The sequence below is a fragment of the Aphelocoma coerulescens genome, assembly GCF_041296385.1.
Source record: "Aphelocoma coerulescens isolate FSJ_1873_10779 chromosome Z unlocalized genomic scaffold, UR_Acoe_1.0 ChrZ, whole genome shotgun sequence".
In the NCBI taxonomy this organism is placed as follows: domain Eukaryota; kingdom Metazoa; phylum Chordata; class Aves; order Passeriformes; family Corvidae; genus Aphelocoma; species Aphelocoma coerulescens.
Window position 1 is genome coordinate 15,060,604 of NW_027184085.1, and position 27,504 is coordinate 15,088,107.

Consider the following 27,504-nt stretch of genomic DNA (forward strand, 5'->3'; position numbering starts at 1 on the left):
CGAGTCGGGATTGGCCGGCGCGCGCCCCGCTTTCCAGCGTGCTGGGCAGCAGGAAGCGGCGGCGGCGGAACGAGAACCAGCGCGGTGAGGAGCTGCTCCCGGTGAGTCCCCGGCGGAACCGCCTCCCCACCCCTCGGGGGGCCCCGTCGTCGGGCCGCGACCCGGCCGGGAATTGAAAAGGGATCGATTTAATGCGCGCTTTGATGACGTAATAAGGACTAACGAGGCGGCGGCGCTGCCGCGCGCCGGGCTCGGGCCGGCAGCGCTCGGGTCCTCTCTCGGAGCGCCCCGCAGTACCCCCGTGCCTGCCGGCGCCGTCCGCCCCGCGCCCGGATCCGCCGTGCCCGGCGGGCCCTGGGCGCGGGCCAGGCCTTCCGCCTTCGCCCGCTCCGGGCACTCGGCGGCTGCTGATTGGCTTCTCCGCCTGGGGCGAGCCGTGCCTGCGCCTCGCGATTGGCGGGGATCGCGCTGACTGACACCGGCGACCGCCAATGAGGCCGCGGGTGGCCGCGGGGCGCGCGGGCCGCAGCCCGCGGGAGGCGCGCGCGGGTGGCGGGAGCCGCGGGTGGGGCGGAGGTGGTGGGGGCGCCTCCTAGCGGCCGCTGTGCCCACAATCCCAGTGGGAACGGCCCCGACTCTTGGTCCGCACTGCGGGGCCGAGGGGCGGGATCGGGATCGGCGTCGAGGCCTGGCCGTGCCTGAGCGTTGGTTTTGTGCATGAGGAATTCCTGCTTCTGCAGTACCCAGCGGGCGGCTCCCCCTTTCCCAAGATGGCGGTGTTGCGGGCACCCTGCATCAGCTCCTCCGGGGCACTCGACCTGCCCCAACACTGCCTCGCTTGCGCTCCCGTGGGATCCGTGTGCGGGAAACAAACATCTGATGCCTGAAATCCAAGGAATTCCTGATGAAGCCCAGGAGAATAGTAATAATAACATGGCTTCATTGAGGTGGATTTATAAAAACAGCTCTGCGAATTACATGCACATCATATGAAATGCGTCCGGGGTTACAGGCTGATAAGGCAGTATTTCAGTGAGTCTTCCAAGGAAATTGCATAGACAACTGAAGCGGTCCAGTCTCCATCCCTCATCTGTGAGCCCACTTATAAGTGGGAATTTGGATCACTTCTGTCAGTCTTCCTTGGCTGCTTTGTTTTCCCAACTGTACTTTTCACTCCTTCCTCCAAAGCAGTCATGCTCTTATTGAACATGTGCTGTTCTGTCAGGCTTTTTTGTGCAGTATGACTGAGGTTTTTAAAATGAGAATACTCAATGAATGCTGCAGCTGCATTTAGACACAGTAAATTCACATTTTTACTAGTTCTGTGTAAATTAATGTACTGCGTAACATAAGGTGTACGTTTCTTACTGCTTTGTAAGAGTTGTAACAAAAAAAGACTTCTTAAAGTATCTTGTGTTTGCTGGGCTAAGGTTGCTCCATTATTTGGAGGTTTGGGTTTGTTTTTTTATCCCTACCATCAGTTTGGAAATAAGGCAAAAATCATGGGATTTGGAGGTCAAATTTTTGCTTAAGGAATTATGCTTTTAATTGCAAGTCATTTGCCCTTTTATGATGTGTCAAAAACGGGCAAGAAGAATTAAACTGTGAAGTAGGTAGCTGACACCTTCCCACATGAGACTTAATGTGAAATACCAGATGGCAAAAGAAAAGCAGGAGCTTCTGGTTGTCTGTCTTAGACCCATCATTACAGATGAGATGAAGAGAATGCAGCAGCAGCATCTGCTCCCTTCCACCTCATCTTCCCCTGCAGGCTGGCCTCCTCTGCCCCCTTTAAGACCCTGACAGGTATTTGTGGTGTGAGAGATGGAATATGTAAAATTTTCTTAAGAAAGAATGTGCTTTGATGTTTGATTTTTGTGTACTTTCAAGCTTCTTCAACAAGAAGGGAGATTTAATCCATTAAATAGAGAGCAGCCAACAAGCTCTAAGTGATGTCCAGGTGTTAGAAAAACAAATTCCTTGTTGGTAGAATGGCCCTCTTAAGGTTTACGACTGGACATACCTCAGTGATCTCAGACCTATGGGGCGGCTAACAAAGCCTGGGAAGAAGGGTGTTTTCTCTGATAGTGGACACAGAGAATGCAGAATTTAGGGGCCACAGGGACATGTAGCAGAAACCCCAAAATAAGGAGTAAAACTCAGCAACTGTGCTGGAATCAGCTCCAGCTGGGTAACAGGTATTTCTGGCTGGGGGAGATGTGACCACCGACCCAAGAAACCCAAAAGAAGAGAGACTGAGCATGTGGACTAATTAGCACTGGAAGCAAGGAAATCATTAACCAATAGAAGAGAGAATACTAATTAATAAGAGAACTATGTTACTTGTAACCAATGAACATTAATCCCTTAGTTTGCTAAAATGTGTAATTAGTAAAAAGTTTTTATAGTTGCGTACTTGATTTGTGGAATTCAACCAGGCACCCAGGCTTGTGCAACTCTGAAATAAATAATCTGTGCCATCTCGAGTGTGTAATTACTGGCTCATTGCACACCAGGTAATGAATCCAACTTTTGTGGGCAACATTTCTGTGGTTGGCAATGTACCAATAGCAGGTAGGGCTGAATTTCCTGAAGTGGTTGCTTCTGCTCTACTTATTTCATGCTCTTGGCAAAACAAGTTCTTCATGGGTGACTTTTTTCTGAGAGACAAGAAAGAGTGTGTTTTGGGATGAAAACAGGAACTCCGTAATTCTTTTTTTCTGCAGCATTCTAAGTGTAAGCCATGTTAGTGTGGAAGCTGAAGATGAGTGTTGCTGCATGGATCTGAAGTAATTTTTCCTGGAGGTAATTTGTGAAGTGCTTTTGTTGAAGCACTTGCATGCTCCCCTGAGGTTCTTTGCATAAGCAGCAGACTACTGTCTGCGTCTCATCCGCATGCATGGGAGTTCTGCTAAACCTCTCCAGGTCTGAGGTCCTCCACAACTCCCACCCCCAGCTATGTTTATTGTGTTAGCAAGGGAGGAAGGGCTATCGGATTATAAGCATTATGCATCTCTTTCAAAAGGCTGGCAAAGAGTATTTCCCTTTAGAGGGGAAGAAGTGTAAGTAGTATGGATTAATAAGCTTGAGAGCAAATGAAATCCCTGGCAATTGTGATGCACTCAGAAGTTGAAAATTGCTTTCTATTACATCCATGTTTAATGGAAGTAAACATCCTATGTTCATGAGCTGCAAAATGTGACTTAAATACATGTTTTAAGAACTCTTCATCAACCAAGTGGATTGGTGGGATTGCAAGAAGATACAAAGATTCTGACATTATGCTGCTGTGGTGTTGAATAAGTAGCTGTGGAGATGTTGCACCCCTGCAGTATTTGCTTTGAGGGTGGTGGGTCCCTACTGTAGGATAAAGAAATACTTCGACTGTTTCTTCATGTGTCTAAATAAGATAATATTGCACATCATTAACTGTGGCATTTCCTACCTGTCAGCTAACAAAACCTGAAAGCAAGACAGGTTTTCCTTTGGTTTTATAGTCCCTGCAAAGTGCTAGTTCACAATTGTATAATAACCTGACTGTGCACAGTATTTACTGAGTGGCACAGTATTCTTACTATCATACGATATTTGTTTTGCAGACCAGGCCTTTTGCCATGGAAGCTGAGGAAACGATGGAATGTATCCAGGAATTCCCGGAACACTATAAAGTTATTTTGGATAGACTGAATGAACAACGTGAGCAGGACCAGTTTACAGATATTACTCTGATTGTTGATGGTATGTACAGGCCTGAGAACCAGTGGGTATACAGGGAATTCCGAAAGCTGTGCTGGGATGATGTTGGATTTTTCATGGGTCACCGGTTAGACTGTGAACAAATTCTTGGTTCTGTACCTGTGTGCAAGTTACTTGAAAAATTTCATTGTAGTGATTAATAATTTTGCTTCTGCTTTTCCAAACAAGAAGCTAAATATTTTCAGACAGAAGCCCTCCTTGAAACTGGTGTGCTGTATTTAGTGTGCTAAGCATTCCCAAAACATGGTTAAAATATTCTTGTCTGACTTGAGCTGGCTGACTGCATGCAGAAAACTTTTACAAATACCGTGTTTAAATAAAAAAACCCCACACCTTGGAATAAGCAGTTTCTCTGGTATCTGTCTACTGTTTTAATACATACTTCAAAAATTGTAGAAGCACACACTTTTTTTATGTGTTCTAAGGACATAAGAACTGTTTTAAAAGGATGGGAAAGATACAAGTGCTTATTATCTTCTTAGAAAAGGTGGAATATTGTAGATACTTAAGACTGCTTCATATGTCAAACATGTCTTAGAATGGATGAACGCTACAGGGAATGTAGGCAGTGTCCACTATGACAGACTTAGCTAAAGGAGTACCACCTGATCTTTAAAAGGATAGCAGCAACTCACTTGAAGAAAAGGATCCTACGGAGTCCAGATTAGAAGGTGGTAAACAAATGAAGAAAAAAAAATATTCTTCAGGGACTGCCATAGCTTCACTGACAGCGCTTGCCCTGAATGTTTGCTCCTTCTTGGTCATTACCACATCCATATGTTGAACTCAAAGCTGGTTTTGTGTGCAGCTGTGTAGTTCTAATCCATGTTGCTTCTTTTATCCCTGTCCTATTTAGCTGTATGAATGTTCATGCCTCCACTGGGGAGAAGAAATACACACAGTCAGTGTATGCTGCAGGAATAGATGTTTACACTGGATGGTCCTTTTTTCTACATCTGCATTTATTCTGCACTATACATATCTATAACATAACATAATAGAGTTATAGCACTATTTGAGTGTTTCCCTAAACCGAAATTTTTGTCTCTCTTTGCAGGTCACCATTTCAAAGCTCATAAGGCAGTTCTTGCTGCCTGTAGCCAGTTCTTCCACAAATTCTTCCAAGATTTCACTCAGGAGCCTTTGGTGGAGATTGAAGGTAATCTGACTTGTGCAAATAAAAGCATTCAGAGTTGTGTGCTCAAACTGGAAATTATTGTAGCATCCTTGGTACAGGCCAGTGCACAGAATCATAGAATGTTCATGGTTGGAGTAATAGAATGTTAAGATATCTAGGCCCAACCTCCCCTGCCATGGACAGGGATGGCTCCCACTAGACCAGGTTGGTCAAGGCCTTATCCAGCCTGACTTTGAACACCTGAACATGCTTGGTCGTAGCAGTTAGCTTTCTAGATCTTAGTTCCTGAGTTGTTCTGAGACAGCTACCATCCCTGGAAAGAAAACCTTCCTGAATAAAAATCAAAATGAGAAGGAGCAGTATTAAATATGTTGGAAGGGAAAATGTGAGATTATCTGGTACTTTTTCATTATTTTTTTCCCTTCTTTCCCCTAATGCATGGCTAATGAAGGTCAGGCAGACCCTGCATATGTTTTTAGGACTAGCAGTACTACACAGAATTTTTCCCTGAGAAAAGCCATTCCAGTCAGCTGAAAAAGGCTGCCAGTGATGGCCAATGGTAGATGCCTTGGCTGGGATGGAAGAGCATGACAGACATGGAGCAATACTTATGTGGTAGGCAGGGAGGAAATGAAATTCCTGAAGCAGCATTTCAAACTTCAGGAGCAGTATTTTTGTGTTTAAGTCTATATAATATTTAAACAGCTTTTGGTTCATCTTATCCTTCCTTTTATCTTTGTCATGGTAAAACTCCACAGTTTTTCCAGATTCACATGTTTCTCTAGTATGTTTTTTTAATTCCAGCATGAGTGAGGCTGGAACTAGATGATTTTTAAGGTTTCTTCCAACCCAAACCATTCAGTGGTTCTATGGAGACATTTAAGGGTATCATCTTTATGAAACTGGCATCTACAGTACTGTGATCAAAGTGGTGTCCAGGCAAGTGGGCAAGGTTTACTGGGAAGATGAGACTGCAGAATTGTTAAGGGTAACTTGTTTCTCTTGCCTGTATACAGGTGTAAGTAACATGGCATTTCGTCACCTAATTGAGTTCACCTATACAGCAAAACTAATGGTACAAGGTGAGGAAGAAGCAAATGATGTTTGGAAAGCAGCGGAGTATCTACAGATGCTAGAAGCAATTAAAGCGCTTGAAATCAGGTAAGCACATAAGCCTCTTTTTCTTCCCAGCGCTGAAGGAGAGAGTCGCAATAAGGCTTTTGCAAGAGCTGGCTGCCAGTACTTTGCAGTGCTGTTCCGTATGCTGGAACCTCCTTAACTTGTGTAGGACCGTATATTCTTCTACTGTAACATACATGTCAGAATTACCCAGGGTAAAAAAAGAACGTTGTATTCGTTGGGCTAGCACTTGATGACAAGTGCCATGGCTTGTAAATGTTGCTGATGTTTTAGGGCTGTGACTCTGATAGGTGGTCTCTGTGCTGTCTGATGGCCCACACCTGACTGACAGCTGGCTGTGCAGTGACAGTGTGACTTTGGTAATCAGACCACATTAGCAAGTTTGTGCTGGTGTTTTGATTTTGTGCAACTTTCTGCTATTTCTGAGAGAATAAGCAGTGATCTTAAAACTGCTCGCTGCAAAATTAACCTCTCAAACCTTTTGAATGAATGTAACTGCTAAAGTCAGTTTTATCTGGGTTCAATACTCAATCAAATGTTGCTGCAGCACCTGTTATTCAGTACCAGGAACTGTAATCCATTGCCAAAGTCCAGCTTGAAAAAAGTGGGCACCAGTCCCATCATGCTGTTTTTCATCCCCTTTCTTCCATTTCACTTCCATAAAGTGCTCTCATGTTGTCATTCCTTCTGTATGTTACACTGGTTGCTTTTGGTACGCAATGCTGGAGCTCCTTGCAATGTACCTGTCATCTTGTAGACATCAGAAATCCAGGCTATATGAAACTGGGTTTAGCTACTCTGTTTTCCCATGTGTGAACAGAGTAAGGTGCCATTTATAAACTGTTGCCTGCACTACATCGTTAGTTACACACCTCTGACATATGACTTGGAGATACTGGGTGAAGTCTTGTCTCCTGTAACTGGAAAGCCTGGAAGCGATAGGGAGTGCATTCCATGAAAGGATTCATCATGGTGCAGAGGAAGGTTAAAAGCACAGCTTACTCCAGTCAGTCTACTTGAGGGGAATATAGCCACTTATTTTTGTAACTGATGATCAGTAGTAAAACCTGCAATAGAGAAGTGCTGTGGATGACTTAAAAGCATTGACCCACTCAGCTGTGTCTGAGATGACATGCTATCCCTAACATTTTGGAGGAAGGGGGTTGTGTGTATATTATGCAGAGAGAGGAGCACAGAACTGATGGTTGTGTTTAAGCCCAGAAAATTAAATTAGAACACTCCTTCCACATTCTGGTGGCTTTTTTTACATCAGCTGCTAGCGGTGTGCCTTCCTGAATTATGAGATATGTTAACCTTTGTGTGTTAACCACACAATAACCATCGTGTGAAGTCACAGCTGAAGTGTTTTCTAACAAGCTCTAAGTACTGCTGGCAGTTGCACACACTCCAGAGCTTAAGAGGTGAACGGTGTAGGAGGGACTTGAACCTTATTTCTGAGTAGGCAGGACAAAAAATTCATTATTTTAGAGGAGTTTTCTTTCCAACTACAAAATTTCACAAATTTTTACATAAGCCTATGTTATTAGGTTAACTGGCTTTTCTTCTTGATAGGTGCTCTGTATCATTCAAGCAGAGCTATTTAAAATACTTTATCAGCTCAATGATGTTATTTTACTGCACTGAGGAGCATAGATTAAGGACAAATTAGCTTTTCATGTGCACACAGATTATGTGCTCATCATTCAACTTTGAGAAACAGCTAGGGTGTGTTGGATGCAGAAGTTCATTACTAGGCAGGAGTTGTTACGTCATTGTTAATAGATCTTAACCATGTTTACGCAAATGCTTTTCAGGAACAAAGAAAATTCATCACCCTTAGAATCAAATGAAGCACAAGGTAAAAATAAACCAAAAAAGAGGAAGATTGCGGAAACCTCTAATGTTATCACAGAAACACTGCCATCTGCAGAATCAGAGCCTGTTGAAATTGAGGTTGAGATTGCTGATGGGACAATGAAAGTGGAAGATGACAGCATTGAAACCCTTGAAGAAGTAGCTTCTGCAGAGCAATCCATAAAGTACATACAGACAACAGGTACATCAGATGAATCTGCTTTGGCTCTTTTGGCAGATATCACCAGCAAGTATCGTCAAGGAGAGAGAAAATGCCAGATCCAAGAAGAAGGTGATAATGCAGCTGACGCCTCGTGCAAACAGGTAGAAGGTATTGAAATTGTGGAACTTCAGCTGTCACACATGAACAATTTATTCCACTGTGAGAAATGTAACCGTTCATTTAAATTGTTTTACCATTTTAAGGAACACATGAAAACACACTCTACTGAGAATTACAAGTGTGACATATGCAATAAAAGATACCTACGAGAGAGTGCTTTGAAACAGCACCTCACCTGTTACCACCTTGATGAAGGTGGTGCCAGCAAGAAGCAAAGACCTGGCAAGAAAATACATGTATGCCAGTACTGTGACAAGCAGTTTGACCACTTTGGGCATTTTAAAGAGCACCTCCGGAAACACACAGGTAAGAGCACTACCACAGTCCTGTGCTTGTAGCCTTCATTCTAATAGTTTGGGCTTTTGCATGTTTAGGGGAAATAGATAATATGCTGATGTAAACATGAGTCCTGAGTGCTAGAAATACTTGGCTTTTACTTATAACTAAAACAGTGGTGTGTCTTTTTGTTTGTTTGTTCATGGGTTTTTTGTTTTCTATTGATGTAAACTTTGAGGGATTGAGTTGATTAAAAACAGTCACCTAAAACCAGAAGATACTAAGGAAGTTTCTGTGTCAAGTCTATTAAATCTTAAAGGTATTTTTCAAAATACTTCCTTAAGGCAGGTTCCCTTCTTCAAAAGTACCAAACTGAAGAACTACTTTTATTTTCAAAATTTTCTAGTAAGTGTGTCTGTTGAAATATTATTTTAATCACAATCTTCTTGGTGGAATACAGTTTAGAGTGTTTCTTTACCTAACAGAACTTCTGAGCAAATGCCTATTAGACATAAAATACCCTCAAAGAATTATTTCTTGTACCATCTTGTTTGGAAAATTTTACTCTTGCTCTTGTCATCTTATCTATGATTTGAATTTTCTTGGTTAATTAAGTAAAACTACTAAAACTGGCAAAACATTTCTAGTCATTGTAGTACACTTGTTTTTACTGTGAAATCTGCCTTTTTGAAATCTGGGTGGCATCTTCTGAGAACAAAGTGATTTGTGCTCCTACTTTCTTCTTTGTAGTATGGGAGATTACTTCATCTCACTGAAAAGTCTGCTAACTGAACAGACACTGAGAATGACACAGATAACTGAATGTAAAATGTATGCAGTCTTGATCTTCCAGAGGTTTTTGTTAATTATGCCAGTCATGAATCATAAGTAAAAATTTAATAGAGGTTAGCAGCTCTATTTCTTTTGCAGCATGTTATTGTTAAAGCCTTTTAATTAGAATGTCATAATTTAATTAGAACGTATCTGTGTATGGGACTGTTGAGTATTGATATATGGCAGTGTCCAGTCCATTCCCAATCTTAAAAGTTCCTTTTATAAACAGTCTTTGGCAAGTCCTTACCCCCTATAAAGCAGGGAGTGTTTCTCCATTATAAGCAATTCAAATCCAGGCTACTTAACAAAAGTCTATTTAAAAAAATTTTGGCAGATAATCCAAAATACATACTGTGTTGGTTGTAGTATGTTGGTTGCTCTTGCAAAAAAGTATTTTTGATTCAAAGCAAGTTAGCATATCACAAGAGGTACAGAGTACTTAATAAATATATATTTATCTAATAAGTATAACATATGGAATCTAATTACTTACAGTTTAGCATTTTCAAAAGCCTTAAGCTTAAAATCAGAACAGATATCAGCATTTAACTGTGGTCTCCTAAGGTGAATGAAAAAGCTCCCTTTCAGTTATAGGCTTTCTAAATTCTGAGTTCTATATAGCACTGGTTGAATGCTAAATTGAAATTGAAAGGCCTGCAAGAAAATGTCCTGAAAATATTTGATCCTGTTGTTGTTCAGTCACTATACCAGCAATTACATTAAACTAGCAATGGGGCAGTAATAGGATGATAAAATGGCTTGGGTTGGAAGGGACCTTAAACATCAGTTAGTTCCACCCTCTGGGGCCATGGGCAGGGTACCTTCCACTAGACCAGGTTGCTCCAAGCCCCAGCCTGGCCCTGAACACTTCTCAGGGATGGGGCAACCGCAGCCTCTCTGGGAAACTTGTTCCATTGCATCACCACCCTCTGAGAAAATAATTTCTTCCTCCTATCTAACCTAAACCTATTCTCTTTCAGCTTGAAGCCATTCCCTCTTTGTTGTTATCACTACTATTCCCTTGTAAAAAGTCCCTCTTCGGCCTTCCCGTAGACCCCCTTTAGGCACTGGAAGGTGCTCTAAGATCTCCCTGAAGCCTTTTCTTCTCCAGGCTGAACAACCCTAATGCTCTTAGCCTGTCTTCACAGCATAATTTCCAGGAGGATCTGCTCCATGATTTTTGGGGCATGGAGGTGAGACTGACAGGTCTGTAGTTCCCCAGGTCTTCTTCTGTATTTCCTTCTTTTGAAACAGTTATGTTTCTGCATTTCCAGTCAGCTTGAACTTTACCAGACTGCCAAACCTCAAATTTTATGGATAGTTGTTTAACAACTTCCTTCACCAGCTCCCTCAGGACCTGCAGATGCATCTCACCAGGTCCCATGGACTTCCTTTTTGTGTTTGAGTTTGTCCAGGACCTTGTGATCCATGCGTACTCGGTAGTATCACAGAATCACAGAATGGTTTGCATTGGTAGGGACCTTGAAGATCACCTAGCTCCAATCCCACTAGTAGCTTGGGCAAAGTCCATGCTTTTTGACCTGCAAGACTGAAGGCAGTTTAGTGTCCTCTGCATTTCCTGTAGAACACTCTCCAAAAATGTAGCATTTTCTAACCATTGAGGGGAATGTTCCCACCATTTAACATCTTTCTATAGCTTTTAGGTGTATCAATGAGACTTAAGCTACTTGTGAATTTCTTTTGAAAAGCTAATTAGGAGCTTGTAAATATTTCTGAAGATTGGTTATTGGTTTTCCACCTCAATATCCAGGAACTGTTCCTGAAAATGCAGACTTTTGATTGATCCTCATGGTATTCACTGAAATGGTTCTGCCTCTTTTGGAGATCATTATCCATTTGTTTCAGTATTGGTGTTGGTGTCAGTACCTATACAGATTATTACAGACTTTCAGAGGAAACACACTTTTCCAATTATTTTTGTAATTTAGTTTGCTTGAATGTCATTGTGCATGGTGGAATTCACCACCTTTTGTTCATTACTACTTGATGACAGCATAGTACCTTGGATAATAAAATTACCTGCTTTCAGCCTCCCCTACTCTTATCCTTAGTTGGCTATTTTTGATACTATGGTTGAAATGAAGTGGCCAAACTGAAAGGAATTTTAATCTTGCTCGTGCCCATTAATGTCCCTCTGTGCTTTCTCTTCAGTGTATTTTGGAGAAAAGTTGGGTGCAGGTTTTTTTTGGTTTAGTATTGATGCACTGTTACTTCACAATCATTCTGTGCCAGCTTTGTTTTCTGGAGTTCAGTTTCAGCTCTCAAGCATAAGCTGTTGCTATTGAAAATAAAAGGTTGTATTATTTAAATACTTCTTCCTTTAATATGTCACTCTGTATATTTACTAATGTGGATTCTTTAATTGTAATTATTATCAGATGAAAAGTGTGAAATAGCTGCCATTTCTTTAAGAAATTTGCCAGAATAGTAGTATAATTTCCACAAATACCTTAAATGCTACTAGTAATTGTTACATTGGTTTTCTTCTAAAAGAAGAAAAAAAGGTTTTGCCCTTTTATATTGAATTTCCATCTCTTTTTCTGCAGAATAATCCAGTTGGCCACATCCTTACAGTGTATTTATCAACCTAGACAAGAGGGAGAGAGGAGAAGAAGAGAGATCAGGAAGAAGACTGGGTGGTTTTAAACACTTACAAGTCCTTGTATCTGTCTTAACAGGTGAAAAACCCTTTGAATGTCCAAACTGCCATGAACGTTTTGCTAGGAATAGCACACTCAAATGTCACCTGACAGCCTGTCAGTCTGGAGCTGGCGCTAAAAAGGGAAGAAAGAAGCTGTACGAATGTCAGGTGGGTAATGGAAGTAGCTGAGTCTGAGGTTAGATACCTCCCTCCTTCAAGGAGCATGGGAGGACTGACCAGGAAAGGCAGTTAGAGTGGGCTTACGTCTCTAAGAGCTACTTCAGTAAAATAAAATAGAATCACAGAATACACTGAGCTGGAAGGGGCCCACAGGGATCATCCAAGTCCAACTCCCAGCCTTGCACAGGACACCCCAAGAATCACACAGTGTGCCTGAGAGCATTGTGCAAATGCTTCTTGAACTCTGTCAGGCTTGGTGCTGGGACCACTTCCCTCAGGAGCCTGTTCCAGTGCCCAACCACCCTTTGGGTAAAGAACCCTTTTCTGATATCCAACCTAAACCTCCCCTGACACAACTTCAGGCTATTCCATTGGGTCCTGTCACCGGTCACCACAGAGAAGAGATCAGTGTCTGCCTCTTCTCACAAGGAAGTTGTAGACTGTAGTGAGGTCTTTGGATTACATTGAACCAGAATATGCAGATAAATTCTCACCTCTAAGTATCTTCATATGGAATTACTGATGTGGAGCCTCATAATACTTACAGAGATTCTTCTGAGTAGGCTGCATTTTACTGGTCTTTCTGCTTTCTTTTCAAGGTTCTTGATACACTGACCTAGCTCTTTTCCTTCTGAGCATGTGTCTCGGTTTGAAAGACAGGTGTCTGCTAAGGAAGGCAGAAGCCTCCCTTGGAGTGGCAGATGTAACCCCTTTCCCTCTGAGTTATGATTTTGGAATCAAGGGTCTTTAGGCAAAGATGTGGGAAATAGGAATAACAGTTCTTTACTATATATATATATAGATAGATAGATAGGTAGATATATAACCAGTCGAACAAAACAACAACAACTATGGCAGTAACAGCAAACACAAACCCAGTCCCAGCCTTCTCGGCTGTCAGGCTATTTCCCCTCGGGTGCAGTTCCGCTCGCAGCCGACAGGGATCGCTGGCGGCTCCCGGTGAGCAGGGCAGGTGCGATGGTTCTCCCGCGGCTGCTTTGGTGCCCTGGGATCCCGGGGAAGGATGGAACAAAAAACTTCACAAATCCCGGCTGGTCAGCCGGTCCTGGACTCCCGGAACCTCAGGCTGGACTGGCAGGCCGGAGCTGCAGGCACAAACACAAATCCCGGGTGGCAGACGAGATGTATCCAAAAGGGGAACCCCCCGGGGCTCCAGGCAGGCAGGGTAAGCACGGCTACAGCGTAGCGAAGGCTCGAAACAGCAGCGGTGCAGGGCGGCCCCAGCCCCAGCCTCTAGCAGGGCAGGGAAAGCAGCCTTGGGATCCCGGTGTTGTTTCCAGCAGAAAGGAAAGACGCCGAAAACGGGAACCAGCAGCTCTTCTCTCCACGGCTTCTCTCTCCAGACGCTGAGAGCGAACTGAACTGCCCGCCAGGTGAAAACAAAGGCCTGGACGGGCCCTTTTGTCTTTCTTAAGTATGGCTATCTCCTCTCAAGTATGGCCATTTATCTCCTAGCAACATGCTATGGGAAAAAATTCCTTTAACAGAAAAAAAACTAGGACTAAAGTAAAACCCCAACATTATCCACCCCGAATTTTTTCCATACTAACATGTTACATGAAACTTAACTTTTTAACCATATAAATACAAGCATCACCTAAATTATATACATATGTACATGCTGATACTGATACAAGTACAGAGCCATGGGTAGTTCACCCTAAAACAAGGTCCCCTTGCGGTATGCATCGGGTCTCTCCATCCCTTTGCATCACCCACCAGGTACAACCTGGTCCCTGAGCAAAAACAACCCCACGGATGGGTTTGTCTTTGCTCAAGGCAGATTTTACCCAAACAGTTTTTCCAAGCATACCTCTCATGTGCACCACTGGAACCTTATCCCCATCTGTTGTTTGTAGGGGTTCGGATTGGGCAGGGCCTGCTCGGCCGGTGGAGCCTCAGGTGTTAACTAACCAGGTGGCTTTTGCTAAATGCACCTCCCAGTTTTTGAAACTCCCCCCCCCAGTGCCTTCAAGGTAGTTTTAAGCAGTCCATTACACCGCTCAACCTTCCCAGCTGCTGGTGCATGGTAAGGGATGTGGTACACCCACTCAATGCCATGTTCTCTAGCCCAGGTGTTTATAAGGCTGTTCTTGAAGTGAGTCCCATTGTCAGATTCAATTCTCTCAGGGGTACCGTGCCTCCAAAGGACTTGCTTTTCAAGGCCCAGGATGGTGTTCCGGGCAGTAGCGTGAGGCACAGGGTAGGTCTCCAGCCATCCTGTGGTGGCTTCTACCATTGTGAGCACATGGCGCTTGCCTTGGCGGGTTTGAGGCAGTGTGATGTAATCAATCTGCCAGGCCTCCCCATACTTGTATTTGGACCACCGCCCACCATACCACAGGGGCTTCACCCGCTTGGCCTGCTTGATCGCAGCGCATGTCTCACAGTCATGGATCACCTGGGAGATACTGTCCATGGTCAGATCCACCCCTCGGTCTCGTGCCCACTTATAGGTGGCATCTCTGCCCTGATGGCCTGAGGCATCATGGGCCCATCGAGCTAGGAACAACTCTCCTTTATGTTGCCAATCCAGGTCTATCTGGGACACCTCTATTTTCGCAGCCTGATCTACCTGCTTGTTATTACGATGTTCTTCATTAGCCCGGCTCTTGGGAATGTGAGCATCTACATGACGGGCCTTCACAGATAGCTTCTCTACTCGAGCGGCAATGTCTTTCCACTCCTCAGCAGCCCAGATTGGTTTTCCTCTGCGCTGCCATTTTGCCTTATTCCACCTTTCCAGCCAACCCCACAGAGCATTGGCTACCATCCATGAATCAGTGTAAAGGTAGAGCTTTGGCCACTTCTCTCTTTCAGCAATGTCCAGAGCTAATTGAACGGCTTTGAGTTCAGCAAATTGGCTCGATCCACCTTCTCCTTCCGTAGCCTGTGCAATTTGTCGTGTGGGGCTCCATACAGCGGCTTTCCATTTCCGGCTAGCGCCTACAATTCGGCAGGAACCATCAGTGAAGAGGGCATATTGTCTTTCACTCTCTGGTAGCTCGTTGTATGGTGGGGCTTCTTCGGCACGCGCCACCTGCTCCTCTTCTTCTTCAGAAGATAACCCAAAAGTCTCACCTTCTGGCCAGTTTGTAATTATTTCCAAGATCCCAGGGCGACTTGGGTTTCCAATTCGGGCGCGCTGCGTGATGAGGGCGATCCATTTGCTCCAAGTAGCATCAGTGGCGTGATGCGTGGAGGGAACCTTTCCTTTGAACATCCACCCCAGCACTGGTAGTCGGGGTGCCAGGAGGAGTTGTGCCTCAATTCCAATTACCTCTGAGGCAGCTTGGACTCCTTCATAGGCTGCCAAGATTTCTTTCTCTGTGGGAGTGTAGTTGGCTTCGGACCCTCTGTAGCTTCGGCTCCAGAATCCCAGCGGTCGGCCTCGAGTCTCACCAGGCACCTTCTGCCAGAGGCTCCAGGACAGACCATTGTTCCCGGCTGCAGAGTAGAGCACGTTCTTCACCTCTGGTCCTGTCCTGACTGGGCCAAGGGCTACGGCGTGAGCGATTTCCTGCTTGATCTGGGCAAAGGCTTGCTGCTGTTCAGGGCCCCAGTGGAAATCGTTCTTCTTGCGGGTAACCAGGTAGAGAGGGCTCACAATCTGGCTGTACTCAGGAATGTGCATCCTCCAGAAACCTATGGCGCCTAGGAAAGCCTGTGTTTCCTTCTTGTTGGTTGGTGGAGACATCGCAGTGATCTTATTGATGACCTCAGTGGGAATCTGACGCCGTCCATCTTGCCACTTCACTCCCAGGAACTGGATCTCTCGGGCAGGCCCCTTGACTTTGCTCTTCTTGATGGCGAAACCAGCTTTTAGGAGAATTTGGATTATTCTCTCTCCCTTCTCAAACACTTCTGTTGCGGTGTTCCCCCACACAATGATGTCATCAATGTACTGCAGATGTTCTGGGGCCTCACCCTTTTCCAGTGCAGCCTGGATCAGTCCATGGCAGATGGTGGGACTGTGCTTCCACCCCTGGGGCAGTCGGTTCCAGGTGTACTGCACACCCCTCCAGGTGAAAGCAAACTGAGGCCTGCACTCTGCTGCCAGAGGAATGGAGAAAAATGCATTGGCAATGTCAATAGTGGCATACCACTTTGCTGCTTTGGACTCCAGCTCATACTGGAGCTCCAACATGTCGGGCACAGCAGCGCTCAGCGGTGGAGTCACTTCATTCAAGCCACGATAGTCCACAGTCAATCTCCATTCCCCATCAGACTTGCGCACAGGCCAAATGGGGCTGTTGAAGGGTGAGTGGGTCTTGCTGACCACCCCTTGGCTCTCCAGCTCACGAATCATCTTGTGGATGGGAATCACAGCATCTCGATTTGTCCGATACTGCCGGCGGTGCACTGTCGAGGTGGCAATTGGCACTCGTTGCTCTTCCACTTTCAGGAGCCCAACTGCAGAAGGATTCTCAGACAGTCCGGACAGGGTGTTCAACTGCCTAATGCCCTCTGCCTCCACAGCAGCAATCCCAAACGCCCACCTGAGTCCCTTTGGGTCTTTGTAATAGCCATTCCGGAGGAAGTCTATGCCCAGAATACACGGGGCCTCTGGGCCGGTCACAATCGGATGCTTTTGCCACTCCTTCCCAGTCAGGCTCACCTCAGCTTCCAAAAGGGTCAACTGCTGTGATCCCCCGGTCACCCCTGCGATGGATACAGGTTCTGCCCCCACATGTCCCGATGGCATTAAAGTACACTGTGCCCCAGTATCAACCAATGCATCATATTTTTGTGGCTCTGATGTGCCAGGCCATCGGATCCACACCGTCCAGAAAACGCGGTTCTCCCGTGCCTCTTCCTGGCTAGAGGCAGGGCCCCTCTAGCCCTGGTTATCATTCTTTCCCTGGGCATACATACTAGAGGTACCTTCGAGGGGATCTGACATATCATCCTCCCTTTTGTAATACCTGGCAGCTCGGTCACGGGAGGCTGAGGCTACTTTCACCTTAGCGGAACCCCCTCGGTTAGTGCCTCCCTCCTTGAGTTCACGCACCCGCGCTGCCAGGACAGAGGTGGGTTTCCCATCCCACCTTCTCATGTCTTCCCCATGCTCACACAGGAAAAACCACAGCTCAGCTCGTGGGGTGTACCCTCTCTCTCTCGCAGGGGGACGACGGGCTCTGACCTGGGGGCCTGTGACTCGCACTGGTGCCACACTGACCTTCCTCATCTCCTCCATCTCCTCCCTCATTTCCTTCCTCATCTCCTTCATCTCCTCTTTGAGGTCCTGGACCACAGCAGAGACATGAGCTTTCAGCGGACCATTGACCATGCTGTCATAATTCCTGAGCTTGTTGGCAACAGAGCCCACTGTTTCTCGGTTATTGTCAGCATCAATGGTTGCAATGAAGGTGGTGTATTGCGATGGCCCTAGTCTTGCCAGGTTCCACATCATCTGTCCTGTGCACCTGACCTTATCGGGGTCATTACCGTGCTGTCCATCCCTCCCAAAGAGTACCTCTAATACTGCCACCTCTCTTAGCTGCTGGATACCTTCCTCGAGTGTCTTCCACTGCATTCTATGATGGTACTCCTGCATTCTCTCTTTGTGAATGAACCTTTCTCTCACACTCATTAAGAGCCGGTCCCAGAGAGAAAGGGGTCCTGGCTCCCTCACAAATACCTGGTTCACACCTGGGTCCTGGGTCAACGATCCCAGATACCTTGCCTCACCACTATCCAGTTGCACACTTGTGCCCATAAGGTCCCAAACCCGAAGCAACCAGGTGGTATAAGGCTCACGCCCCCTTCGCACAATGTCATCTCGCATACCACGGAGACTGTCGTACGACAGGGACTCAATGATGATTTCTGGCTCTGGCTCCCCTGCTGGTTGTGAGGGCCCTGGTTCCCCATCATCATTAACTGGTCGTACTGATTTGGTCTTACACTTCCTCCTTTGCACAGGGGCGACTGCTGCTGGCTGTACTTGTCCTTGGGGTTCAGCTGAAACCTGGGTGGTTGTAACATCCGTGGGTTCCACTGCTGCACCGTCAGACTCACCCTTTTTGGGGCAGGGAGAGGTTTTTTCACTAGCTGAGGAGGTGTATTCCCTTAGCAATTGGCATATCCCCTGGTGCACCTGGCCCATCTCCTGGCGCACCTGGCCCATCTCCTGGCACATCTCCTGCATCCCTTTCGCCAGTACCCCCACCCATTTCGGGTAGTCCATTTCTGAGGTGGGCTGTTGGGCGGTATCTGGCTGTGGGGTAGGATCTCTAGTGTCTGGGGCCGTGTCAGGTTCCGGGGCAGGATCAGGCTCTGGGGTAGGAACTCTACTCTCTGGGGCCATGTCAGGTTCTGGGGCAGGATCAGGCTCTGGGGCAGGATCTCTAGTCTCTGGGGCTGGTGTCTGGGTAGTTATCCAAGCCAATCTCAACTTATCCTTGAATGCTAAATAGAGTAGGCCTACCAGCAGCAGGTGGTTAGTATTCAGAGGGAATCTAAACCCTTCGAAAATTGATGGGGTGGGTCCAAAGAACTGGTTGAGGGGTTGGGGGAAAACTTCCCCTGGTGTCATTTCCTCACAGAAGGTACCATTGTTAACATAACCCCAAAAACATGCGCTCAGTGTGTGATAGCCATTTATCCACGAGCCCACATTCCGGAGGAAGTTAAAAACCCATGAATTCCTCACCTTCTCGACCCATAGCACAAGCTGGATAACAGCAATGGTAGCCTTAGTCAGAGGACCCATATTCAAGTAAGGAGCTGCAAAGGGGAAGAATATAGCCACGGCCACATGCCACCCGAACCAGGGCAAAGTAGACCACATAGTGCTGCCTACCAAGGTTCCTATATCCAACACACCAAATTAAGTTATCCAGGAACTGTTATTCCTTTTTCACCTCTCTCTTTTAATGCCCTCAGGCCCCACGTTGGGCGCCAAGATCTGTCTCGGTTTGAAAGACAGGTGTCTGCTAAGGAAGGCAGAAGCCTCCCTTGGAGTGGCAGATGTAACCCCTTTCCCTCTGAGTTATGATTTTGGAATCAAGGGTCTTTAGGCAAAGATGTGGGAAATAGGAATAACAGTTCTTTACTATATATATATATAGATAGATAGATAGGTAGATATATAACCAGTCGAACAAAACAACAACAACTATGGCAGTAACAGCAAACACAAACCCAGTCCCAGCCTTCTCGGCTGTCAGGCTATTTCCCCTCGGGTGCAGTTCCACTCGCAGCCGACAGGGATCGCTGGCGGCTCCCGGTGAGCAGGGCAGGTGCGATGGTTCTCCCGCGGCTGCTTTGGTGCCCTGGGATCCCGGGGAAGGATGGAACAAAAAAAACTTCACAAATCCCGGCTGGTCAGCCGGTCCTGGACTCCCGGAACCTCAGGCTGGACTGGCAGGCCGGAGCTGCAGGCACAAACACAAATCCCGGGTGGCAGACGAGATGTATCCAAAAGGGGAACCCCCCGGGGCTCCAGGCAGGCAGGGTAAGCACGGCTACAGCGTAGCGAAGGCTCGAAACAGCAGCGGTGCAGGGCGGCCCCAGCCCCAGCCTCTAGCAGGGCAGGGAAAGCAGCCTTGGGATCCCGGTGTTGTTTCCAGCAGAAAGGAAAGACGCCGAAAACGGGAACCAGCAGCTCTTCTCTCCACGGCTTCTCTCTCCAGACGCTGAGAGCGAACTGAACTGCCCGCCAGGTGAAAACAAAAGCCTGGACGGGCCCTTTTGTCTTTCTTAAGTATGGCTATCTCCTCTCAAGTATGGCCATTTATCTCCTAGCAACATGCTATGGGAAAAAATTCCTTTAACAGAAAAAAAACTAGGACTAAAGTAAAACCCCAACAGCATGCTTCACTGAAAGTGAAGTCCAAAGTCCAAAATACAAAGTATTATTTAATTTCTTGTTTTATTATTCTTCTGTTTGATGCCAAACATACTGATTTTGTGTCAAAAGTAATTCCAACCTCTGATGGCAATCTGTAATATTTTTTAAACAAAATAAATGCTTTAGAGATAGCTAGGGTACTTGGTCACTATATGTAACTTGACATTTGAAAAGCTGTTGAGATAAATCTTACTTCACTTTTAAGGAGCTGATTCAAGTCCTAACTCATTTTCTAAACTTCCTCATCCTCTCACAGATGTTGCAAACGTGAATTTGTGTCCCTTCAGCCTGCAGAAACTGCCGCAATTCTTGGATAAATTTTTCTCTTTAGAACTAAATTTGAACAAATAAATCTTTGTTCACTGGACAAAGAGGAGAAAACATTGTGCTTTCTTGATGAGTCCTTTTGGTGCTCTTTAGGTGTATGCCTTGAATTCGGAATTAGATTCTGTGTGGCAAGAACAGTAGTTATGTGGCTGGGCATTGCTGATAGTCATTATCTTTATGTATGATTAAGTAATTTTGAGTGCTTATCTATAATATTAGTATTTTAAAAACTGTATGTGCAATCTCTTTCTGAAATGTGAGCTTGGGGGGGGGAAAAAAGTGTGGAAATAACCCATTTTAGCTGACTTCAACAGCAAAATGGAGATGTTTGTCTCAACTACACAGACTTGCTCTTGAGTTAATCTCTGTTAGATACTCCCTCCATCATCCTTCTGTGCTGTTACTGAAAATTATGAAGAGATAGAACATTCTGTTTCAAAACTATTTGCCAGCAGTGAAGGGGTGTTGAAATGTGTTCTTGTTGCTTTCTACAGCCAAGAACACTTGCATGAACAAAGACTTTTGAGCCTGTGGGTTTTTTTACTCCAAGCCTGACTCTACCCCACTCTTCTGTCTCCCCTACCCTGCATCTTATTTATTTCTGCTGTCTCTGTGTGTTGTTTTCCAGCTATTTACCTTCAGTGCCAGCTGAGGTAAGGAAAGGAGCTCATGTGCTTTGTGAAAACAGCATATCTGCAGTTGAGACAGTACTTTTGGCTGGAAAAGAATGAGAGGGATGGAATTTTAATAGTTTTATCTGCTGAAATCATACAAGTGGGGATTTTTTTAAATCACAAAATGGGAGAGTTCAGCCTAGCCTGTTAAACCTCACAATGTCATGGGCAAGTGAAAGATGATAAGGAAAAGTTGTTCAGTAGTACTTCTTCTAGAATGTCAGTAACATGGCAGTTTGTATTACGCTTTCATTGCACACTATTAATGTGTAAATATTTGGCCACCCAAAACTCTAGTGCCAGACATGGACTGATGGGGGTATGATATTGTATGTGAATTTCAGATGAGAAAACTTTAAAATGCTCTACTGACTCATTGATTTTGTAGGTATTTTACATATGCACAACTCAAAATAGTTCACCATTGTTAAAAAAAGAATAAGTAAATATCAAATCTCCTGTTCACCTGAAGCTGTCTTCTCAGCTTTTACCTCTAACATGTATGTTTTTTGAATCCAAGTAGCAAGAAGCTATACGATGGGAAGCCATGATCTCAGATAGGCACTACATTTTGTCATATTTCTGTTGGCACTGTTTAACACACTGTATCTTTTGTTTCAGGTTTGTAACAGCGTGTTTAACAGCTGGGATCAGTTCAAAGACCACTTGGTAATACACACTGGTGACAAACCCAACCACTGTACCTTATGTGATTTGTGGTTTATGCAAGGCAGTGAGCTGAGAAGGCATCTCAAAGACATGCACAATATTTCAGAACTATTAGTGACAGAAGAGGTTCTTCCAGTGGAAGCTATGGAAGCTGAACCAGTAACGTCAATGACAATAATAGAACAAGTTGAGCAAGTGCATGTCCTACCAGTAATTCAGGTACAGGTGGATCCTGCACAGGTAACTGTGGAACAGATGCACCAGGATCTCATACAGGACAATCAAGTGAAAGGCACGCAGATGGAGGAACTGCAGGAGCAGGTGCAGATTAGTTACTTGGAAGTTGAACACATTCAGACTGAACAAGGTGCTGAAGTTCATGTGGAGCAGTTACATGTTGAGCATGTAAATCAAATACAGATGGAAGAAGTACAGGCAGAACTTATAGATGGAACAGACCTTGAACAAGTAGAATACCAAAGTGTTGATCAAGGAGAAGCAGAAGAAAAGGAACATAATCAAACAGATGATGCAGATAAGGAACATCATGAACAAGCTGAAGACTTAAAAACACAACAGTTAGTGGACACACAGAATGCAAAAGTGGATGACTAGGACAATGAAATGAATGAAATACCAAATTATTTTTGTTAACTTTTACATTGGTTTTTGAACTGTCACTGGTCATCTTTCCAATATGCTGTCCATAGGAAGCTGGACAAGTGGACCAAAATTAGCTTTCTTCATGTACAGTTAGACTTCTCTCATATGTGAAAAATACTTTCCCATTCTGGTAGTGCCATGAAAGAGAAACTACCACAGACACGGACAACTTTGTGAGGTTTTTAGCAATGAATAGCGTGTATCATTTTTACATCATTCCTGGGCATATGTAAGAATAATTTCACCTCTTTTCCTCTTGCAGTAGAAGCAAAGTCTTGGATATATTTGCAGGATGTCTGTGGTAGGAGAATCAGTAAAATCTGAGGGGTTCTGCTGTAAGTGGCAATTACATACCTGTGAATTTTCAGATCTTAACTTTCAGGCTGGGCTAAAAGCACTGTTGCTGGAGGTTTCTGAGCACAAAAATCCTGTGCCTTTTCAACTCTGAGTGGGTTAAATTTCCACAAAGTTTGTAGAGTTTTTGAGAACTTAGTTCTGTAAGAGGCAATGTAGGTAATGTTATAGTGCTTTATATTTTTGCTTGAAATTGTCAGTTACTGATTTTCTTTTTGCATTAAAGTAGAGGCAGGGGGCTGAGGGAGGGAAAATATTTCACTTGGAGGCAGCAGAACATCCTAAAAGAGACACTTAAAAGTAGGCAAAGCTTAGTAGAGTCTGTGATAAACATGAAGATTTGGAAGAAGGCCTACGAGCAGGCTCTTCTTTTATAAATAATCATTTTTGAAAATGAATTTGTTTAAACATAAACATAGAGACTTGTCTATATGGTATCAGGTTCTTGTTTTTCTTGAAATGAAATTCTGACACTTGACAAAAACGTGCTAAACATAAAAATAAAAGCCATAGGTATGAGTGCTAAACTGTGGATTGAAAAGTAGAAGTGTAAATAATTTAATCGATATTAGACAATAAAACAATACCAACCATTAAATGTTGCATTATTTGTTCCATCCAATGTATTAGGAACAACTGAGTGACTGACAATTAAGTGCCAAGTTCCAGTGTTAAGGATCAATCTCATTTTTAATATGATTAATAGCTTTTTACTGTAAAGTTAGATTTGTTTTGAAAATGTTTGTCAATGGTCAAGGATGCTAAGAACGTCTTAATTACTGCTGGAAGTTAGAGGTGCTCCAAACTCCTAAAGAAACTTTACTTTCAAAGCCTTAAATGAAGGGAAGAATTTTTGCAAGGACATTCCCTACTGCTCTTGGTAATACTATAGATCTTAGTTAAAATCAGGCTTTTCTATTCCATCTTCAAATGCAGAACTGTTTCCTGGGATTTGTGCTTTTATTTAGTTTAATTCAAAATTATTCGTGTGTTTCATCTTAGCCTTTGAGAAACTGTTGCAAAAGAAACATGGATCTCAATTAAAATTACAAAGTTTGATAAATGTAACTTGCATTCTTTTTTTATTATATTTTGTGTTTTCTGAGATGCAAGTAATCTGTGATGAGATTCTGCACAGAGGAAAGGATGCGGCCCAGCGTTAATCATGAGAGTAAATTTTAGCTATTTTATTTATACCTGGCTTCTGATAAGCAGCTTGTCTTTTGATAACATGAGGGGACATGTTATCAAGCAAGCCTGCTTGCTTGGCTGCCTAGCTGTATAAAGTGCATAATAGACAAAGTCTGTCGTGGTGGAATTAAAGGAACAATCTGTGCATCTGACCAACAAAACTAATTTTTGTGTAGTTTTTAAGTCGAATGTAAACTGAACATTTCCGTGGCATTGGCAGCAAGGCCGTGGTTGGTAAGCACAGTTGGGCTATTTCTTGGTTCTGTTTGCTCTCTCTTTTTAAACAACAGTTCATGGATTTGTAGGAGAGGAGCGGTGCTCTGCGGTTGTGCCCAGCGGTGCCTATTCCGAGTCCCAGTGAGGCTGGGCGAGAGCATGGTGTCCCCTCCTCACCCGGAGAGACGTGGAGGAAGCCTCTCCTCAAGACATTAACTGCTGCGCCGTTCCCCGCGTTCCCTCTAACTTCCTTTCCAAGTGACGGAAGCCCACACTGGTGCCGGCGGAGTCCTTCGGGCCCCGTTCCCGCAGCAGTTGATCCTGCAGGAAGAAGGAAGGTTGGTAGGCTGTGGGAGTTCCTGGGGCCGCGCCGCCGGGAGGCGGGGAAATGGCGCGGCCGCCCGGCAGCAGCAAATGGCGGCAGCGGGCAGGGCCGGCCCGGCCGGGCGATGGCTGCGGTGGGATCCCGGGAAGAGCCGGCCTAGCGGGGCGATGCCTGCGGCCGAATCCCGGGACGGGCCGGGCCGGCGAGACCCAGCGGAGCCGCGTGGAGGAGGCGGGAGCCGGCTCTGAGGGAGCCGCCCTCGCCTCGTCGGGAGCTCAGCAAAGGGCCGGGGACTGCGGGCCGGCGGACGAGCCTCCTCTCCAGGCTCTGCCGACTCGCCGCCGGAGGCGTTTTGCTAATTTCAGTAATACCTCGTCGCTGCTGCTTTACCATGTGTGTGGGTTTGCCTAGAGGAAGTACACCGGCGAAGTGGAATCATGGAGACACTCCAAACCCACCTGGAGCCGGTGCTGTCTCACCTGCTCCAGGCGATCTTGCCTTGGCAGGGGCTTGGGCCGGATGATCTCCAGAGGCCCCTGCAACCCTAGGGATTCCGCGATTTTTCCCGAAGAGATTACGGGTGCAGCATCCCGCATCTTTCTAATGCTGAGCTGTCTTTCGGTGTGAGCCCCGCGTTCCAGTTGTTACTTACATGCAGATTCTTTGAGGCATACCCGTGTTTTATCTGACACCTCACACTTGGGACTAATTGGAGCCTGAGGCAAAAAACATTTTGATTCAAAGAAATGTCATCCCGTGTTTGAGCTACGAAACACCCCACTAGTTCTGTGGGAGGAGCAGGGACACGGTGCAGTGTTTTCTAGGTTGGGTTGTTAATTCCTTGGACAGTGCAGTCTATTCTACAACTTCAGAGCGGGAAGGACAGTCCCCGTCAAAGCAAACCTCTAGTTTCAGGACTTGCTCCTTTAAGGACATAGTCTGGCATCCCAGTTCATCTACACCGAGTAGGTGTGTTGGCATCATGAGTGCTCAGCTGTTCCAGCCTGTTCAGGTGGTCCCAGCTCAGGGAAACTGAAAACTGGTGCTGGTTATCAGAGAGTGATTTTTCTCTCTGATATTTGTGCTTGTTCATGTGTATATTAAAAAACTGCACCTGAATTTAAGAAATATAATTCTATCGAAAAGGGTCCTAAATTACATATATTTTTTCTTGCACTAGGTAATTTCTTTTAAAATATTTTTTCAGATCTATAGCAGTTCCAGGGCCTGAGCAATCTCATGAATGTAAATGAGCAAATAATTTGGTTGAGTTTATTTATTTTTCCTGAACATTTTAATTTTATCGTCAAGTGCCTTGCATTCAATGATACTTGTTTTCTAAATAGTGCCTTATCCAACAAATAAGAGGTGAGGACTCTAGCATTTTAATTAGTCCTAGACAGTCAATCTATTGGGAATCAGGAAATAAAATACTTGAATATGCCAGTTTTCCTATTCTTACAGTTGCTTGTTTGGAATCTTTTTAGAGTGTTTTGAAAATTGCAGCTCTGGGATATTTAAAAAATGTCCAGTTGTGGAGTCCTTCGCTTTTCCAGATGAAAAAAACCAGTGATTTTATGAACTAACACAGGAGCTGCACTATTGCAAATATTAATAATTCATTGTAACACATTCAGATGTAGTGATGCTGTTTTGAAGGCAATTAAATTGCACTGGAAAAAAATTCGGTTGTTCATACTGCAACCACATTACAATAAACTGATGTGTTGGCCTTTCACTAAACAGGAGTTTTATTTGGTTCCTGTAAGTCGAACTTCATGGCAGGATTTTCTGGATTTCACCACTGAGGAGATGCTCTGGAGTTGGGCCCCACTGCAAGTTCCCACTCAACGAGGCACTGACCCAAGGAGATGCAGCATTGTGGCAGCTGTGGTGCTTCGTCTGGGGGAAGCACATATGACAGAGATGCTTGTCTCTGTGTGACAGACACACTGAAAAGATGCTCTTTGTGGGAGGATTTGGGGTTGTTGCTCTTTTTTAGAGGCCAAGTTACACTGTGGTGGAGGAACACAACAAAGGACAGCTCATGATTTTGAACCATACTCACAAGTGATGAGATTAACTTAGAGCAGGAATATCACACAACTTTTTCATGGCCAATGTTAGCCTCCAGTGTTGTTGCAAAGTCCTAGAAGTCGGGCATGTTTGCTTCTCTTCGTGATGTCTATTGTGAGTTGGGAAATAAAGTTCAACCTTTGAAATTCTTGGCTAGCACTGAGAAAATCTCCAGCATGTTCTATGTGTTTAGAAGAAAGTAGTCCTTCATGCATAGACAGCCCTCTTTTAGGAAGCTTGGCAGATATTATTTAGCTCAGCCTCTTACCACTTCCTGTAAAGTACCTAAATGTCTTTTATTTTACCCTTTTTAAAAAAATTGTTGGGTATTTTTTATGGTTACACAGACTAAAAATAGGCAGTGGAACAGAAAATAGGCAGTAGTGGAACTGAAAATACTGTCCAGTTTTCTGGCTTTCTCTCCTGAAGCATAAAACCAGACTCTTCTCATTGCAAGGAAAACAAGTTATCAAGAAAGGCAACTCCAAAATAGAAATCAGTGTATCCCTTGCTTGAAATACGAGAGGACTATATCTAATGTGGGAAGTATAGGGTAATACTCACTTTCTTATGTTAGTAAAATAAACACAAACTTACTCAGTACCCTTTAAAATTAATTGAAAAACACTGATATTTTCTAATAAATTACATATTTCAGATAGTATCCAAGGATTTTCATTGCTTTAAGTATTAGTGCACTATCTGAGCCTCTCTTTTGGTTGTGAATTGGTATTTTAAGATTCAGGGAGATTTAGAGATTATACCAGTCTGGATATCTGCAATGAAATCATTGCAAGTATGTCTGTGCTAGTGATAAATCTTGTTAATGCTGCATGGAGACAGATCAGCTCTGTGTGAGGAGGATTACTGGGATACATTTTCTGCTGGTTGTCTTGACAGTCATAAATCCATGCAGCTGTACAGCAGTGCATTAATCTGTGCATGTAGTT

The 27,504-nt window shown here is 44.6% G+C and overlaps 1 protein-coding gene across 5 annotated transcripts; it reads left to right on the forward strand.

Annotated features, from left to right (window-relative positions):
* ZNF131 (zinc finger protein 131) lies at nucleotides 1–26,672 on the forward strand. Of its 5 annotated transcripts, none has more exons than XR_011147729.1 (8): nucleotides 1–101; nucleotides 3,600–3,738; nucleotides 4,814–4,915; nucleotides 5,911–6,055; nucleotides 7,849–8,537; nucleotides 12,041–12,171; nucleotides 21,682–24,171; nucleotides 24,243–26,672. XR_011147729.1 is itself a non-coding variant. In XM_069001738.1 (8 exons), exons 2-8 carry the CDS (start codon nucleotides 3,615–3,617, stop codon nucleotides 22,342–22,344), a joined length of 1,752 nt encoding a protein of 583 aa, XP_068857839.1. In that variant the 5' UTR covers nucleotides 1–101; nucleotides 3,600–3,614; the 3' UTR covers nucleotides 22,345–26,672. The 5 variants fall into 5 exon arrangements, 4 of the variants coding, with proteins under 4 accessions (XP_068857839.1, XP_068857837.1, XP_068857838.1 ...); XM_069001738.1 differs by having other exon boundaries at nucleotides 7,849–8,212; nucleotides 8,315–8,537; nucleotides 21,682–26,672; XM_069001736.1 differs by having other exon boundaries at nucleotides 21,682–26,672.
* The last annotated feature ends 832 nt before the right edge of the window (nucleotides 26,673–27,504 follow it).

Excerpts from the sequence above, each read along its gene's own strand:
- ZNF131 (XM_069001736.1), top strand. The coding sequence starts at position 3,615 with ATGGAAGCTGAGGAAACGATGGAATGTATCCAGGAATTCCCGGAACAC. Across the intron at positions 4,916-5,910 it reads GCCTTTGGTGGAGATTGAAG|GTGTAAGTAACATGGCATTT; the intron begins GTAATCTGACTT and ends GCCTGTATACAG. Across the intron at positions 6,056-7,848 it reads ATTAAAGCGCTTGAAATCAG|GAACAAAGAAAATTCATCAC; the intron begins GTAAGCACATAA and ends AATGCTTTTCAG.